This window comes from Oncorhynchus gorbuscha, unplaced genomic scaffold (assembly GCF_021184085.1).
Source record: "Oncorhynchus gorbuscha isolate QuinsamMale2020 ecotype Even-year unplaced genomic scaffold, OgorEven_v1.0 Un_scaffold_615, whole genome shotgun sequence".
Taxonomy (NCBI): Eukaryota; Metazoa; Chordata; class Actinopteri; order Salmoniformes; family Salmonidae; genus Oncorhynchus; species Oncorhynchus gorbuscha.
The window spans coordinates 252,399-268,942 of NW_025745737.1; the positions used below are offsets into that span (position 1 = coordinate 252,399).

Here is a 16,544-nt window from a genome sequence, read left to right on the forward strand (position 1 = left end):
AGAAAACACATGTAGGCTTCGTAGACTCACACGAAACCCTCAACGCATTTAGGACAGAATAGATAGCAGTTGTCTCTGTCAGTTTTTGTCCCTAAATGTATCAGGAAGAATTATAATGCAAACAATTGTCTTAATTTAAATTGAGTTTTTGAATCAATCCAAATGTGATATGCCTATGAGTGAACAAGACTAGATTAAACAGATTAGTTGGTTATTTGAATCAGCTGCAACATGGTCTCAGAGCGTTTCATATTATTCTGTGTGTAAATCTGAGACTCCATTTAGAGTTTTGTGTTACGTTTCGTTTTGTATGCATTCATTTGCGGATGTCCATCAACTATTTCATATGATATGTTATTAATTGCAATTCGTGTTATATGTTACGAACTTGCAAAACGTACAATATGTTAGGAATTGCAAAACATATGATATCCAATTTGTAAGTCGCTCTGGATAAGAGCGTCTGCTAAATGACTTAAATGTAAATGTAAATGTAAATGATAACGGTATGTGACATTTGGATCTGAACCATTTGCTAACTGATAACGGTATGTGACGGATCGTTAAAGTGTGTGAAACACACTATCAGAGAAGACTTTTTCCAGGCTAGTACTCCATGAAAAGTGATGTGTTTGACTTCATCAGTGCAGTACCTTGTACAGTGAGCTCTGCCTTGGCCTCGATAGTGTTGTTAGTGATGTCTGCCATACAGCTGTAGACGCCTGCATCCTCCTCAGTCAGGTTGTAGATCAACAGACTGCCTCCTCCCACCAACTCCAACTTCCCCTCACTGCCAGACAAAACAACAGAGAGGTAGGAAAATTACAATTCACTTGTAGATTTCAGGAGGTAAATCGGCAGAGATTCGACACTTCCTCAGAGTGTTAGTGAGGAACGGCTGAGTGAGGAACGGCTGAGCAGCATGATTATCGTTCACGAGCTGGCGTCCTCGTTTCACGTGTGATTCACAAGTTGCCACAGTATAGAACAGCTCTGTATGAGAGTCCTTTACATACCACCATAATACAGAGCCGACACAACGCAGACACACCCCTTGATTTATTACACATCTGATTGTTTTACAGCCTGAATTCAACATGGATTAAATACTCATCTACACCCAATACCCCAGAATGACTAAGTGAAAACATGTTTAGACATTTTTGCACATTTATTGAAAATGAAATACAGAAATATCTTTTTCCAGAAATATTCACCCCAGAATCAATACTCTGTTGGATCGCCTTCGGCAGCGATGAAAGCTGGGAGTCTTTTTGGGAAAGTCTCTAAGAGCTTCCCACACCTGGATTGGGCAACCTTTGCCCTTTGTTCATTTCAAATAGATGTCAAGCTCTGTCAAGTAGATTGTTGATCTTTGCTAGGCAGCCATTTTCATGTCTTGCCATAGATTTTAAAGCCGATTGAAGTAAAAACTGTAACTAGACCACTCATGAACATTCAATGTTGTCTTGGTAAGCAACTAATTTGACCTTGTGTAAAAATGTTAAAAAGCAGACAACTTCACCTTTCAGCAAGACGAGAACCTAAAACACATCTACCAATTGGTGCCCTTCTTTGCGAGGCGTTGAAAAACATCCCTAGACTTTGTGGTTGAATATTTGCTTGAAGTTCACTACTCAATTGAGGGACCTAACAGATAGTTGGTACAGAGAAGTAAGTCATTCAAAAATCATGTTAACCACTATTATTCAACAATGAATGAGTCCATGCAATATGTTATCTGATTAGTTCAGCACAGTTTTATTACTGAACGTTTTTAGGTTTGTGCCATAAAGTGGTTGAATACTTTTTGACTGGAGACATTTCAGCTTTGGAAAAAAATATAAAAACAAACAAAATTCCACATTCACATTATGGAGAATTGTGTGTGAATACGTTCTGAAGGCACTGTAGATGCATGATTACTTGAGTTCTTGTGTTCAGCTAAAATGTGTGATTCAAGAGCATGAACGGTGACCCTCCCACTATAATACTGTTGATGACCCAGCACCAAGACATTCACACTAAGATGGTAACAGAGATGAGGTTCTCATTGGCTCTCCGACAACTGAATGGTATGAAGAACCCAATACTAGGTGGAAGCATCAATGAATTCCCTCAGGCCTGGGAGATTTGGTTACATGTGGATCCAAAATCACCCCTTTTCTCAACCTAAAGCAGCATCTCATCTTCCAACAAACCCAGTGACCTCCATCTTAAAGAGCTTGTCCTTTGAACTGCTCAATATTCCAGGAGGGTAGCAGGCCTCCGACAACAGTGTTGATTTAACTTGTGATGTAGAGGAAGAAATCAATAGGTTATGAAGGAGAGCACTGGTGAGAGTGTGTGTGTGTGTGTGTGTGTGTGTGTGTGTGTGTGTGTGTGTGTGTGTGTGTGTGTGTGTGTGTGTGTGTGTGTGTGTGTGTGTGTGTGTGTGTGTGTGTGTGTGTGTGTGTGTGTGTGTGTGTGTGTGTGTGTGTGTGTGTGTGTTACAGTAGGGAGAGAGTGGTACAGTAGGGAGAGAGTGATAGTAGAGAAAATAGCCCTTGGCGGTACCAGGAAACAGAGGGGAGGCAGAGATCGTAGAAATGCACACTGCAGAACCCACTGTCTGCGGGCCATCGATTTGATTTAAACTCCTGACGAGGTGGGATTTCCACCGCAGCGTGCACCCTTCCTGCTCTCTTTTTCACTCCCTCTCCCTCCCCACCACTTTGCCCTGCCTGTAATGGCTGCCTACAGCACCCTGTGCCACCTGATTGGCTGCCTACAGCACCCTGGGCCACCTGATTGGCTGCTTACAGCACCCTGGGCCACCTGATTGGCTGCTTACAGCACCCTGGGCCATCTGATTGGCTGCTTACAGCACCCTGGGCCATCTGATTGGCTGCTTACAGCACCCTGGGCCATCTACTGTGTAACAGAGCTGTTTGTTGGACTGGGCATCTACCTGCTGTCTGGATGATATCACACTGCTGACTGAGGGAAAGATGTGGCTTGTTCAGAGCACAATTCCAATGATCTTCACATCGCCTGGATTGACAATGGATAGACTGTTGGTGTGGCCAAAGGCATGATTGAACCCATTCATATATGTTGATAAGATTAGTGGAACTGCCCCAGCAGAAAGTTTTGAATGAACACTTGTGAAATAACAACACACACTGCAGTAAGTGAATATTATTTTGGTCCCAGTGTGACAACAGCCTCTTGTTCAGAGTGTGAGTGCTATTCGCTGAGACGTTCCCAGAGGTGAATGGCTGGTTGGTTGGCTGGTGGTGCAGTCGACTGCAGCCTATAGGACGGGAGTCCACACAGCAGTCCAGACCCAACCACAGATTGTATAAGAGGGGAACAGTAGCTGCAGTCAGAACATCATAACAGTAACTCATAAAGGAGTATTTTGTCCTCTCCCCAGGTCCTGAGACCGCTTTATGAAACAGGCCACAAACACCTTGCTCTAGCTGGCTTCTCTCCCTTCTTCTCAGGGCCTCCAAAATGTTGTCATGTTCTTTTAGTAGGTGTAGGAGTTGGGGCCATTCAAAAGACACAGTGTGGAATTGAACAGATCAATAGGATTCCTGTAGTCCTTGTAGAAGAGTCGCTGGGCTCCATTGAAGGCCTTCGCTCCACCAGGGCGTCTACTCTCATTGACAGTGGCATTGTGACACAGTGTGGAATTGAACAGATCAATAGGATTCCTGTAGTCCTTGTAGAAGAGTCGCTGGGCTCCATTGAAGGCCTTCGCTCCACCAGGGCGTCTACTCTCATTGACAGTGGCATTGTGACACAGTGTGGAATTGAACAGATCAATAGGATTCCTGTAGTCCTTGTAGAAGAGTCGCTGGGCTCCATTGAAGGCCTTCGCTCCACCAGGGCGTCTACTCTCATTGACAGTGGCATTGTGACACAGTGAGGTGCAGGTATTGAAGATGTCAATACCTTTTCACTACATCCAGAAAGGCTACGTAGGAAAGTCACATAGTTACAGTCTCTCCACGCTTTACAACAATGAGATCTTAAAATGACTTCAGTTTAAGACGTCAGCACTCTCACCTTTCAGTCAATGAGGAAAGATTGTGAGTCAGTTGAAAGGATTGAATCAGTAACACGGGAAGCAATATGGCCGAGCTCCACGGTCGCGGCTAATTCCTCCCTATGCTGTATTCAAATCTGAGCCGGAGCTGTTGTGACCGTGAGATATGCCACATCCCCGTGGTAACAGAGACTCTTCAGTGGAAGAGGCAGGAGCCTGGGCATAATTAAAAACGCATTACACAGTCCTCACCTACAAAGGGCCTTTTAATTAGCTCCAAATTTTCACTGTCACTTAGCATCCGTTCGCTGCCACGAGGACGCTAGACACGCTATCGGAGAACGGTATTGAGTGCGAGGTGAGATGTCGCAGGTACCGGTTGATATGGCGCTAATTGGGCTCGCACTTTGTATGAAAGCTAGAGATATGGTGCTATTGTCACTTTCACCTGGCAGAGAGCCGAGTCACTGGCGTGCTTGGAAGTGTTGATGTACTGATGAAGTATGTCTGGCTGCAAGGATGTACAGCTGGGTCGTCAGGTGGCTACATAACATGGATGTACAGCTGGGTCGTCAGGTGGCTACATAACGTGGATGTTCAGCTGGGTCGTCAGGTGGCTACATAACGTGGATGTACAACTGGGTCGTCAGGTGGCTACATAACGTGGATGTACAACTGGGTCGTCAGGTGGCTACATAACATGGATGTACAGCTGGGTCGTCAGGTGGCTACATAACGTGGATGTACAGCTGGGTCGTCAGGTGGCTACATAACGTGGATGTACAGCTGGGTCGTCAGGTGGCTACATAACGTGGATGTACAGCTGGGTCGTCAGGTGGCTACATAACATGGATGTATAGCTGGGTCGTCAGGTGGCTACATAACATGGATGTACAGCAGGGTCGTCAGGTGGCTACATAACATATGGATGTATAGCTGGGTCGTCAGGTGGCTACATAACATGGATGTACAGCAGGGTCATCAGGTGGTGAGGATTTGAGTAGACTGAAGAGAGGAGCGTAGGTTTCTCCCACACTGTAGCGGAAAATTCCTTTTTTTAACCCCCAATTTCATGGAATCCAATTGGTAGTTACAGTCTTGTCTCAACGCTGCAACTCCCATACGGACTTGGGAGAGGCGAAGGTCGAGAGCCATACTGCTTCTTGACACAATGCCCACTTAACCCGGAAGCCAGCCACGCCAATGTGTCAGAGGAAAAACTGTACACCTGGCGACCGTGTCAGCGTGCACTGCGCCCGGCCCGCCACAGGAGCCGCTAGTGCCCAATAGGACAAGGACATCCCTGCCGGACAAACCCTCCCCTAACCCGGACGACACTGGGCCAATAGGGAGCCACCCCATGGGTCTCCATGGGAGAGGAACCTAGGACTATAGCCCAGGTTCCTATATCTGTTCTCTGTCCAGGCTCCCAGCGAGCCCAGGTTCCAATATCTGTCCAGGCTCCCAGCGAGCCCAGGTTCCAATATCTGTCCTCTGTCCAGGCTCCCAGCGAGCCAAGGTTCCTATATCTGTTCTCTGTCCAGGCTCCCAGCGAGCCCAGGTTCCTATATCTGTTCTCTGTCCAGGCACCCAGCGAGCCCAGGTTCCAATATCTGTTCTCTGTCCAGGCACCCAGCGAGCCGAGGTTCCTATATCTGTTCTCTGTCCAGGCTCCCAGCGAGCCCAGGTTCCTATATCTGTTCTCTGTCCAGGCTCCCAGCGAGCCCAGGTTCCTATATCTGTCCAGGCTCCCAGCAAGCCCAGGTTCCTATATCTGTCCAGGCTCCCAGCGAGCCCAGGTTCCAATATCTGTCCAGGCTCCCAGCGAGCCCAGGTTCCTATATCTGTTCTCTGTCCAGGCTCCCAGCGAGCCCAGGTTCCAATATCTGTCCAGGCTCCCAGCGAGCCCAGGTTCCTATATCTGTCCAGGCTCCCAGCGAGCCCAGGTTCCAATATCTGTCCAGGCTCCCAGCGAGCCCAGGTTCCTATATCTGTCCAGGCTCCCAGCGAGCCCAGGTTCCAATATCTGTCCAGGCTCCCAGCGAGCCCAGGTTCCTATATCTGTTCTCTGTCCAGGCTCCCAGCGAGCCCAGGTTCCTATATCTGTTCTCTGTCCAGGCTCCCAGCGAGCCCAGGTTCAATATGAGAACAACAATTTGAATATGAGTTGTGACTCCAGCGCTGTGCCTCTGCATCTGAAGCTGGCAGAGGTCACACACACATGCTGAGCTCATCTCTCTCATTTTTGATAGAGCTGTCGGTCTCTAGAAACGGAAGTGGAATATCCGGTGCTGCACTGGGCATTGGTTGTCCGGCCCGGGTCACACTATCTAAACAGCACCAGAGGGGAATCGTAACACTCATAACAAAACATTCATTATTAAATGGGCAGGAGTGAGTCGTTCACACTCAACCTTTTTTTTAATGACTCACCCTCTCGCTTTCATTTTTTTTGTGACCAACTTTTTCTTTAGTTTGTCATTTTTCCAGAAGGGGTTTAAAAGGTACAGGTTTTACATTCTAAATCCTGTTCATTCAGATATAGTCACACATTCAGTTGGAATATTTGCGTGACATATTTCAAAAACTAGCAGAGAAATACAACAAAGACAAACAGCTTAAACAGTTTAGCAATGTTCTGTATGCAAGGAAAACAAACAAGACCCTCCCCAACCCATTCTACCCAACCTCCTCTGTCCCCAATCCCTCACCCGCATCCTCCCTCCCCACCAGAAAACCATGTTTCCCATCCCTTCCCACCCTGCATAGCCCCCCCCAGATGAAAGCATGCCTAGCACCCCCTCCCATCCCTTCCTGCATAGCCCCCCCCAGATGAAAGCATGCCTAGCACCCCCTCCCATCCATCCCCTGAGTCTCACCTTACATTTCCCCAGAGGCAGTAGGGATGACAACACATTATATTGATGGTGTGTGAATTTAACCATATTGCTATCCTGGCTGAGTAATCTAAATGTAAGAAGTACTTTTGGGTGTCAGGGAAAATATATGGGAGTAAAAAGCACATATTTTCTTTAGGAATGTAGTGAAGTAAAAGTATAAGTTGTCAAAAATATAAATAGTAAAGTAAAGTACAGATACCCAAAAAAACGACTTAAGTAATACTTCTCTCTCTCCCGTCCGCCCGCTCGCCTGCCTGCTTGGCTGCGCTGCACGGTGAATGCAAACTATTGTGCAGCAGACCCAGGTGTTAGCACTCAGGGAGAAAGCAGGCTGAACCTCCCTCTTTGGCTGGGGCACAATCGGCACTGTGGTGCATTTGGAAAGAGCTTTTGGGGGTGGAGGGGTGAAGAAAACATTCCGTTTCATTTGAGAGCCCCTATCGGGGTTGTAGATGGGTGCTTTCTTTATGCAAACAGATAACATCTGTTGATCTGTGGGGAAACTGAGAGGACAAGCCAGCTTTAGACGGCTCTGAGCTAACAGCGGTATAAGAACAGACGTAAAATAAAAATGAATGCGAAAAGACCCAGCCTTGGCATGGCCTCTTGAATGAGTCATCCATGAAAGTGTTTGTTTTCCTCCGTCTCGTAATGGAAACCCACAAGGCCCTAAGATGGAACTACTCCTGCAAACCTTATTTTGATTTGCTTTTCACCAGAGCACTGAGACGACGGTGTACCGGTCTTTGGATTAGCGTATCACAAAGCTCGCAACCTACGTAAAATACACACATCAGAGGAATGTTCTTCTGGCAAGGTTAGGGTATGGAGGAAGGCCCTGTATATGTCATTGGTAACTGAGTGCAGGGTAAGGACAGTGGATGCCATGGGGGAGAGAGCCATGTCTGGGATGTGTAGACGAAACAGACAGACTGTAAAGAGTTCTCCTCAGCTCCAGTGGCAGAGAATAGCATGTCTGTCTGTTGTCCCAACTAACATGGCAGTGATGTCACTCCAAGTCTTCACAGATCATTCTAGCAGCAGTGAGAAACAGCCAATCCGATAACAGATACAGCCACGGAACTCTGGTAAGAATCAAGCATAGGTATGTGTTACTGGCCAACTGTAATAGAAACACAAGTGACTGTAAACTTTAAATCAGGGACCAAGTTCATTCAAAGAGTTTGTAAAATGCAAAAAATTGTTGCTAAACCATCAATGACCTCCAATGTGCTTCATTCTGACAGTATTAATAGGACGTACAATAACATGAGCATTTATGAGTCTCTTCTCCGAGCCTAAGCTCTCGAGGTGAGGGAGCCATTTTTTTTTGTGTTCCGATGACACATGATTTGTGCCTGCCCACCAACACCGCAGCAGAGCGTTACGCCACGACGGCGTTTCCACACACGCTCGAAACCCGTTTAATAAGTGGGTTATAAATCTGCCGTGCAGAAACGGCGAGCTAGCAAAAGGCGGGGACTCGCCGTTAATCTTGTTAATGCTGACGCTGCACAAAAGAACGAGCGAAAATCACAGCCCATTAACATTGATAGGTGGCGTCTGACGGGCCTTCTCCCAGACGTGGAGGAAAACTGCTGCCTAACATCTATATATTTCTATGTTGTGTCAATTTTCAGGGCCTCTTAAAAAAATCATTTTTAAAGAGAGCCGGCAGGGAGAGTGCAGCGATTAACCTAAAATTGGATCGAGAACGGAGGTCTTGCAAACTAGAAATCAATCAGAGGTTGGGGAGGGCGGAGTGAGCAATAGTGCTGTAATCAGTGTACAATGAGGCTGGGCCAACTTCTAACTAGCACAAAGCAGTAGGCAACCCAGCGGCCGCCCATAACGAGCAGATGGAAATGATCATGTCTGTCTGAGCAGCTACAGTCCATCACCAAGCCTATTCACGCCTCTATTGGGGATTACTACAAGATCAGGTTATCAGGTGAACTTACTCAGGGCTGTGTTGCCTACAGTGTGCCACTAACTTTGAGGAAAGGCGAGGAGGTCATTTCCTCTACTCTGATAGAGCAGAAACAATGCTCAGAAAATGAGAATGTCAAGGACGCGACGACAGCGATGGGGAAAGCATGGAGGATACAGACGACCGTATATGATAAAAAGGTACAGTGTGAGCTGGGAGAGATCAGGGGCACAGAAGCCATGAGGTCCTATTGCCGCCCCCGCCGGTAACGCCACACTCCAGCACAGGAAGTAGGACTTCCCAAAGCCACAGAGGGTAGAAAGTCATCCCATTACAGTCCCACTGAAAAACACATTTACCCCGCTGAATACCAGTCATACACAAGTAAATATCATAAACCAAATCATATTGAAATGAGGGAGCCAAGACAAGAAGAGAGCCGCTCTGAGAGGCTTGAGGCATATGATTTACATGCAATGTCAACCCCGTCGCTTGCCAGTGATGCATTATTCATCCATTTTATTGACTGCCGGGGATTCTATTAGGTGATAGCAGGATATTTGCCAGAACAAAAGCTGACGGTCTCTTTCATGATCGTTGGCCTTGTGTGTACAGAGCTGATTGACGGGCAACTCAGAGTCGCTACAAGACTGGCTGTTTTGTAGGAGATTCAAGACGGGGTGAGGAGATCAATTTATATTCAACACGCAACTTGCAACATACCATCCTGCTAGTGCTTAAACCAGATTAATGGCAAATCTTATGTCTTTGGCTATAGGTATTTTTTACAAAGCTTCAGTGTGTCTGGGTCAGAGAATTAGGAACGAGGCTTCTTCACTTGTAAAGGAAAGGGGAGACCTAGTCAGTTGTACAACTGAATGAATTCAACTGAAATGTGTCTTCCGCATTTAAGCCAACCCCTCTGATCAGAGGTGTGGGGGCTGTTTTAATCCACATCATCGGTGCCTGGGGATCAGTGTTTTTATTTGACCTTTATTTAACTAGGCAAGTCAGTTAATTAAAAACTAAATCTTATTTACAATGACGGCCTACCGGGGAACAGTGTTTATTTATTTGTTTGTATTTAACTAGGGAAGTCAGTTAATTAAGAACAAAATCTTATTAAAAATGACAGCCTACCGGGGAACAGTGTTTATTTATTTGTTTGTATTTAACTAGGGAAGTCAGTTAATTAAGAACAAAATCTTATTAAAAATGACAGCCTACCTGGGAAGAGTAGGTTAACTGCCTTGTTCAGGGACAGAACAACATAATTTTACCTTGTCAGCTTTTGGTTACTGGCCCAACGCTCCTACCCACTAGGCTATCTCCTGCACATAGCGTCTTTTAAAAGGGTCACCTGTCATGACTTACGCTCCTACCCACTAGGCTATCTCCTGCCCATAGCGTCTTTTAAAAGGGTCACCTGTCATGACTTACGCTCCTACCCACTAGGCTATCTCCTGCCCATAGCGTCTTTTAAAAGGGTCACCTGTCATGACTTCATCCCACTGCCCGACACTAGCAGATCCACACCACCAGGGGGCTACATAGGGACACAGCCTTGCAGATGCTACTGATTTGACCTCAGAGCTAGAATGTACAGGCAGAAGTAGCAGAAGTAAAAGACTGAGCATCATCTTTTTCCCTTATACATTATCAGGGTAGAGACACCATGTTATATGTTATGACCAGCTCTTGCAACAGCTACATGTTGCAAAATGTCTAACAGAGTAAATACAGAGCTGACTGCAGCAGTAATCATTATTATTGCTCATCTGCGGCCCCACAGTGGTCTGGGTCTGCGGACCCAGTGGTCTGGGTCTGCGGCCCCACAGTGGTCTGGGTCTGCGGACCCACAGTGGTCTGGGTCTGCGGACCCACAGTGGTCTGGGTCTGCGGACCCACAGTGGTCTGGGTCTGCGGACCCACAGTGGTCTGGGTCTGCGGACCCACAGTGGTCTGGGTCTGCGGACCCACAGTGGTCTGGGTCTGCGGACCCACAGTGGTCTGGGTCTGCGGACCCACAGTGGTCTGGGTCTGCGGACCCACAGTGGTCTGGGTCTGCGGACCCACAGTGGTCTGGGTCTGTGGACCCACATGTGCACACTCCCCCCCACACTAAAATTACGATCAAAACATGTTGGCTACCCCCCTCTTGCCAGCGGAGATAAAAACATATATATATATATTGTTTAAGAGTAGTTTTTTGCAATTGTACACATTTTGCCATAAGGTGGAGAGAAAAGTTAAGATTCATTTTATTTTATTTTTGCATTTTCCAATTAAAACAAAAATAAAAAGATATCAGACAATATAATAATAATAATAATAATAATAATAATATGCCATTTAGCAGACGCTTTTATCCAAAGCGACTTACAGTCATGTGTGCATACATTCTACGATAACAACATTAGACCATTAGACCATAACAGCATTAGACCATTAGATCATAACAACATTAGATCATAACAACATTAGACCATTAGACCATAACAACATTAGATCATAACAACATTAGACCATTAGACCATAACAACATTAGACCATAACAACATTAGACCATAACAACATTAGACCATAACAACATTAGATCATAACAACATTAGATCATAACAACATTAGACCATTAGACCATAACAACATTAGACCATTAGACCATAACAACATTAAACCATTAGATCATAACAACATTAGACCATTAGACCATAACAACATTAGACCATAACAACATTAGACCATTAGACCATAACAACATTAGACCATAACAGCATTGGACCATAACAACATTAGACCATAACAACATTAGACCATAACATTAGATCATAACAACATTAGACCATTAGACCATAACAACATTAGACCATAACAACATTAGACCATTAGACCATAACAACATTAGACCATAACAGCATTGGACCATAACAACATTAGACCATAACAACATTAGACCATAACAACATTAGACCATAACAACATTAGACCATAACAACATTAGACCATAACAACATTAGACCATAACAACATTAGACCATAACAACATTAGACCATAACAACATTAGACCATAACAACATTAGATCATAACAACATTAGACCATTAGACCATAACAACATTAGACCATAACAGCATTAGACCATAACAGCATTAGACCATAACAGCATTAGACCATAACAGCATTAGACCATAACAACATTAGACCATAACAACATATATATAATAACTATATATAATATAACTATATATAATATATATATATAATATAACTATATATATATAATAATATATAATATATATATAATATATATATATAATATAACTCCTGAAGCGTTGTTACAAACTGTTATTTTGACTGATTGACACAACATAAAACTGTCCAGATCTCACAGGGTCAGTTAGCTTGATGGGAGTAGAAATCATGTCAAACTTCAACCCTGAAACTAAGTTTCCATGTCAACATTTAACCTTAACAATTTTCCTGATCACTTAAACACAATTTACAATGTAACGTGCATTAGCGTGGACCCAATCTGCTAATAAATAAATAGTTTTAAAACTATTTTGCCAACTGAAAGGGTTGGTAAAAAAGGGCAGATAAATGTGATGTTATTGATTTTACAAATTCCGCGCTTGTTAACGACAGCAGTCGTAAATCTAATATATATAATAATATAACAAATGACAACCCTACAAGACAACAGACGTGTGTACATAAAAATATAAATGTATTTTTTTAAATACACACAAATATACAATAAAATAAAGTCAAAATAAAAAAATGAGACGTTAGATCATAACGAGCTTTGGCTCCTGCCGTAGGCTACATATTATACATTAAGTGTGAAACATTATGTGAGGATTACATAGAGATGCAATCAATATGATGTGAGATTCTCCATATAGTCAATAAAAGGTTGCCAAATTCTGTAAAATGACTAACTTATTCCTCAAGCAGTAAGTGATTTTCTCCAGTGGGATACGACTATTAACTTCTGATAGACACATTGCAACCGGCAGGGAGGAATCAAATATCCATTTCAAGGCAATACATTTCTTGGCAATCGCTAGCAATATTTCTGTTAGGCAAAGCCAAACTATAAAGCTAAGACTGGAATTAGTGAAGTTACCCAGTAGACAGACCTCCGGGTCTAAAGGGAATGCAACCCCATGAATTGAGGATCCTGTATCTCAAACCCCCTGCCAGAAACCGTGTGGTTTTGAACACTGCCAAGTGGAATGAAGGAATGTTCCTTCATCTGAGCCACATCTAAAACATAGGGAGGAGATATCAGGGTTGAACTTGTGCAATCTAGACGGTGTGATATTGAGCTGATGGAGGAAATTAAACTGGATAACTGCTTAGAAATGTAATATGTTATCCGAGTGAGACTGACTAACAAAATCAATGGGGGAGCCACAGCCGTTAATTTGACCATGATTACTAAGTTTAGATTGGTCAATTATTCTAGCAGCCAGCTATCAAAAAAATGTCAGCTGACATAAGCTAAAGGAGTGACTCTCAGTGACCGACATAAGCTAAAGGAGTGACTCTCAGTGACCGACATAAGCTAAAGGAGTGACTCTCAGTGACCGACATAAGCTAAAGGAGTGACTCTCAGTGACCGACATAAGCTAAAGGAGTGACTCTCAGTGACCGACATAAGCTAAAGGAGTGACTCTCAGTGACCGACATAAGCTAAAGGAGTGACTCTCAGTGACCGACATAAGCTAAAGGAGTGACTCTCAGTGACCGACATAAGCTAAAGGAGTGACTCTCAGTGACCGACATAAGCTAAAGGAGTGACTCTCAGTGACCGACATAAGAGAAAAACTGCTCATTCACAACCACAGCCACTGTTGAGTAGAATGAATCTCCAGACCTCTCTAAGAAACAGACTGGCCATAGGAGACCCTGTAGAGGCGGCCCTGTAGAGGAGACCCTGTAGAGGAGACCCTGTAGAGGCGGCCCTGTAGAGGAGACCCTGTAGAGGAGACCCTGTAGAGGAGACCCTGTAGAAACTGCTAATTCACAACCACAGCCACTGTTGAGTAGAATGAATCTCCAGACCTCTCTAAGAAACAGACTGGCCAGAGGAGACCCTGTAGAGGAGGCCCTGTAGAGGAGACCCTGTAGAGAATCTGCTCATTCACAACCACTGTTGAGTAGAATGAATCTCCAGACCTCTCTAAGAAACAGACTGGCCAGAGGAGACCCTGTAGAGGCGGCCCTGTAGAGGAGACCCTGTAGAGGAGACCCTGTAGAGAATCTGCTCATTCACAACCACTGTTGAGTAGAATGAATCTCCAGACCTCTCTAAGAAACAGACTGGCCAGAGGAGACCCTGTAGAGGCGGCCCTGTAGAGGAGACCCTGCAGAGGAGACCCTGTAGAGGAGACCCTGTAGAGGAGTCCCTGTAGAGAAACTGCTCATTCACAACCACTGTTGAGTAGAATGAATCTCCAGATCTCTCTAAGAAACAGACTGGCAAGAGGAGTCCCTGTAGAGGAGTCCCTGTAGAAACGACCCTGTAGAGGAGTCCCTGTAGAAACGACCCTGTAGAGGAGTCCCTGTAGAAACGACCCTGTAGAGGAGTCCCTGTAGAGGAGTCCCTGTAGAGGAGTCCCTGTAGAGGAGACCCTGTAGAGGAGACCCTGTAGAGGAGACCCTGTAGAGGAGACCCTGTAGAGGAGACCCTGTAGAGGAGACCCTGTAGAGGAGTCCCTGTAGAGGAGTCCCTGTAGAAACGACCCTGTAGAGGAGACCATGTAGAGGAGTCCCTGTAGAGAAACTGTAGATCCCTCTCCCTCCAACTCTCCATCTTAAAACATATTCTCTCTGACTCATCCTATAAACTGTTTTTTTATCAGGCCAGAGATGCTACCGCAGCGAGACGTCAACCACCTTTGAGTGTCAGCGCCAGAACTTGAACATAAATCAACATCGTCCTCTTACCGAGTCATCGCCATCTCCACACATCTCCATAAACTTCCTGTCGTGGGAGATACGGGATTCATAGTCTACTTCAACAGCTCTGATAGCAATACGGTTCCATACAGTCGACCAATTATGAGGCTCAGTACGGATTCCCTCCTCTTTTCCTCCCTCCGTTCCAATTATTACAAAGTGACAGGGTTTCTCTTCCTCTGAAGTCTTCCTGGGAGGGGACGCGCTGAAGGAGAAACAAGATCAGATCTCCACTCTGCCAGCGGTTGTTCAATTGTCAATCCTGTGTTACAATGTTAGAATGGCCTAACTTAATGTATTCAGCACACGGCTGTGCGTGTTCCTGGGTAAAGTGGCCTGGGTAAGAAAGGAGGACCTCCCATTTGTTCAGCACAAGCTCTAATTAACAATGTAAGCACCCTCTCAACCCCCCATCCCAGAGTACCACAATGATATTTGGAATGTGCGCAATGAAGAACATCTATTGTAATGAATATTTAACTCAACTCTCCTTTTATCAGTCTGCCACACTCAGCTGTAGTTTTCAAAAATGACACACTGCATCCAAGACCAATATACCAAGATAGTGAGAGAGTCAACTCTACCGGGACTGAGACAGAGGCTGATATGAAAGTGTCTGACACTACGTTGAAGATGTTCTTCTCCTTAGAAGGAGACAATGTCCTTGTCAAGCTGAACTTCAGAAGAGGCGTGATAAAATGTGTGAGACAACGTTCTTCACCAAAATAATGAGCTCTCATCTCTCGTCTCGGTTTCTTAGCCTGTCTCCTTCACTTACATACTTATTACCGGAAGGGACAAACTGAAAACACGGCTGTGTGGTAACCAGGTAAACCTTACACAAACCAAGGCGGGAACTTTGGAATTGGCCAGAACTCGACCATGTGTGTGTGTGTCAGTGTGTAGAGTCCTGTGAATGTGTATAGAGACCGTGCAAAAATGAAAATGAATACAAGGGTTAACTCAGCCACATAGCCACTCTGTTAGCTATTCTGTCCTCACAGCTCTCCCAGGGGTTAGGCTTGACAACTCTCCCAAGGGGTTTGGCTTGATCCACAGGTCTCCCAGGGGTTAGGCTTGACACAACTCTCCCAAGGGGTTTGGCTTGACACAACTCTCCCAAGGGGTTTGGCTTGATCCACAGGTCTCCCAAGGGGTTTGGCTTGATCCACAGGTCTCCCAGGGGTTAGGCTTGACACAACTCTCCCAAGGGGTTTGGCTTGACACAACTCTCCCAGGGGTTAGGCTTGACACAACTCTCCCAAGGGGTTTGGCTTGACACAACTCTCCCAAGGGGTTTGGCTTGATCCACAGGTCTCCCAGGGGTTAGGCTTGACACAACTCTCCCAAGGGGTTTGGCTTGACAACTCTCCCAAGGGGTTTGGCTTGATCCACAGGTCTCCCAGGGGTTAGGCTTGACACAACTCTCCCAAGGGGTTTGGCTTGACACAACTCTCCCAAGGGGTTTGGCTTGACACAACTCTCCCAAGGGGTTTGGTTTGATCCACAGGTCTCCCAAGGGGTTAGGCTTGACACAACTCTCCCAAGGGGTTTGGTTTGACACAGCTCTCCCAGGGGAGGGCTAAGAGTGTGACACTCTCCCGGGGTTTAAATTTCTGAACTCCCCGACACTGCTGGCAGCCCAACCTTGTTGTCTCCCTGCTTAAGTGGCAGTATTGTTGGCCCCGTCGGTGTTGCGCTCAGAAACTCA

At 45.3% G+C, this 16,544-nt stretch overlaps 1 protein-coding gene across 1 annotated transcript in view; it reads right to left on the reverse strand.

The window, feature by feature from the left end:
* Positions 1-557: 557 nt before the first annotated feature.
* Positions 558-16,544, reverse strand: part of LOC124019513 (neogenin-like) — a 155,815-nt gene continuing 139,828 nt past the window's right edge. Inside the window, exon 5 of the mRNA XM_046334867.1 lies at positions 558-790. Within this exon, the coding sequence (XP_046190823.1) occupies positions 607-790 (184 nt within the window). The 3' untranslated portion in view covers positions 558-606. The remainder of the gene's footprint in view (positions 791-16,544) is intronic.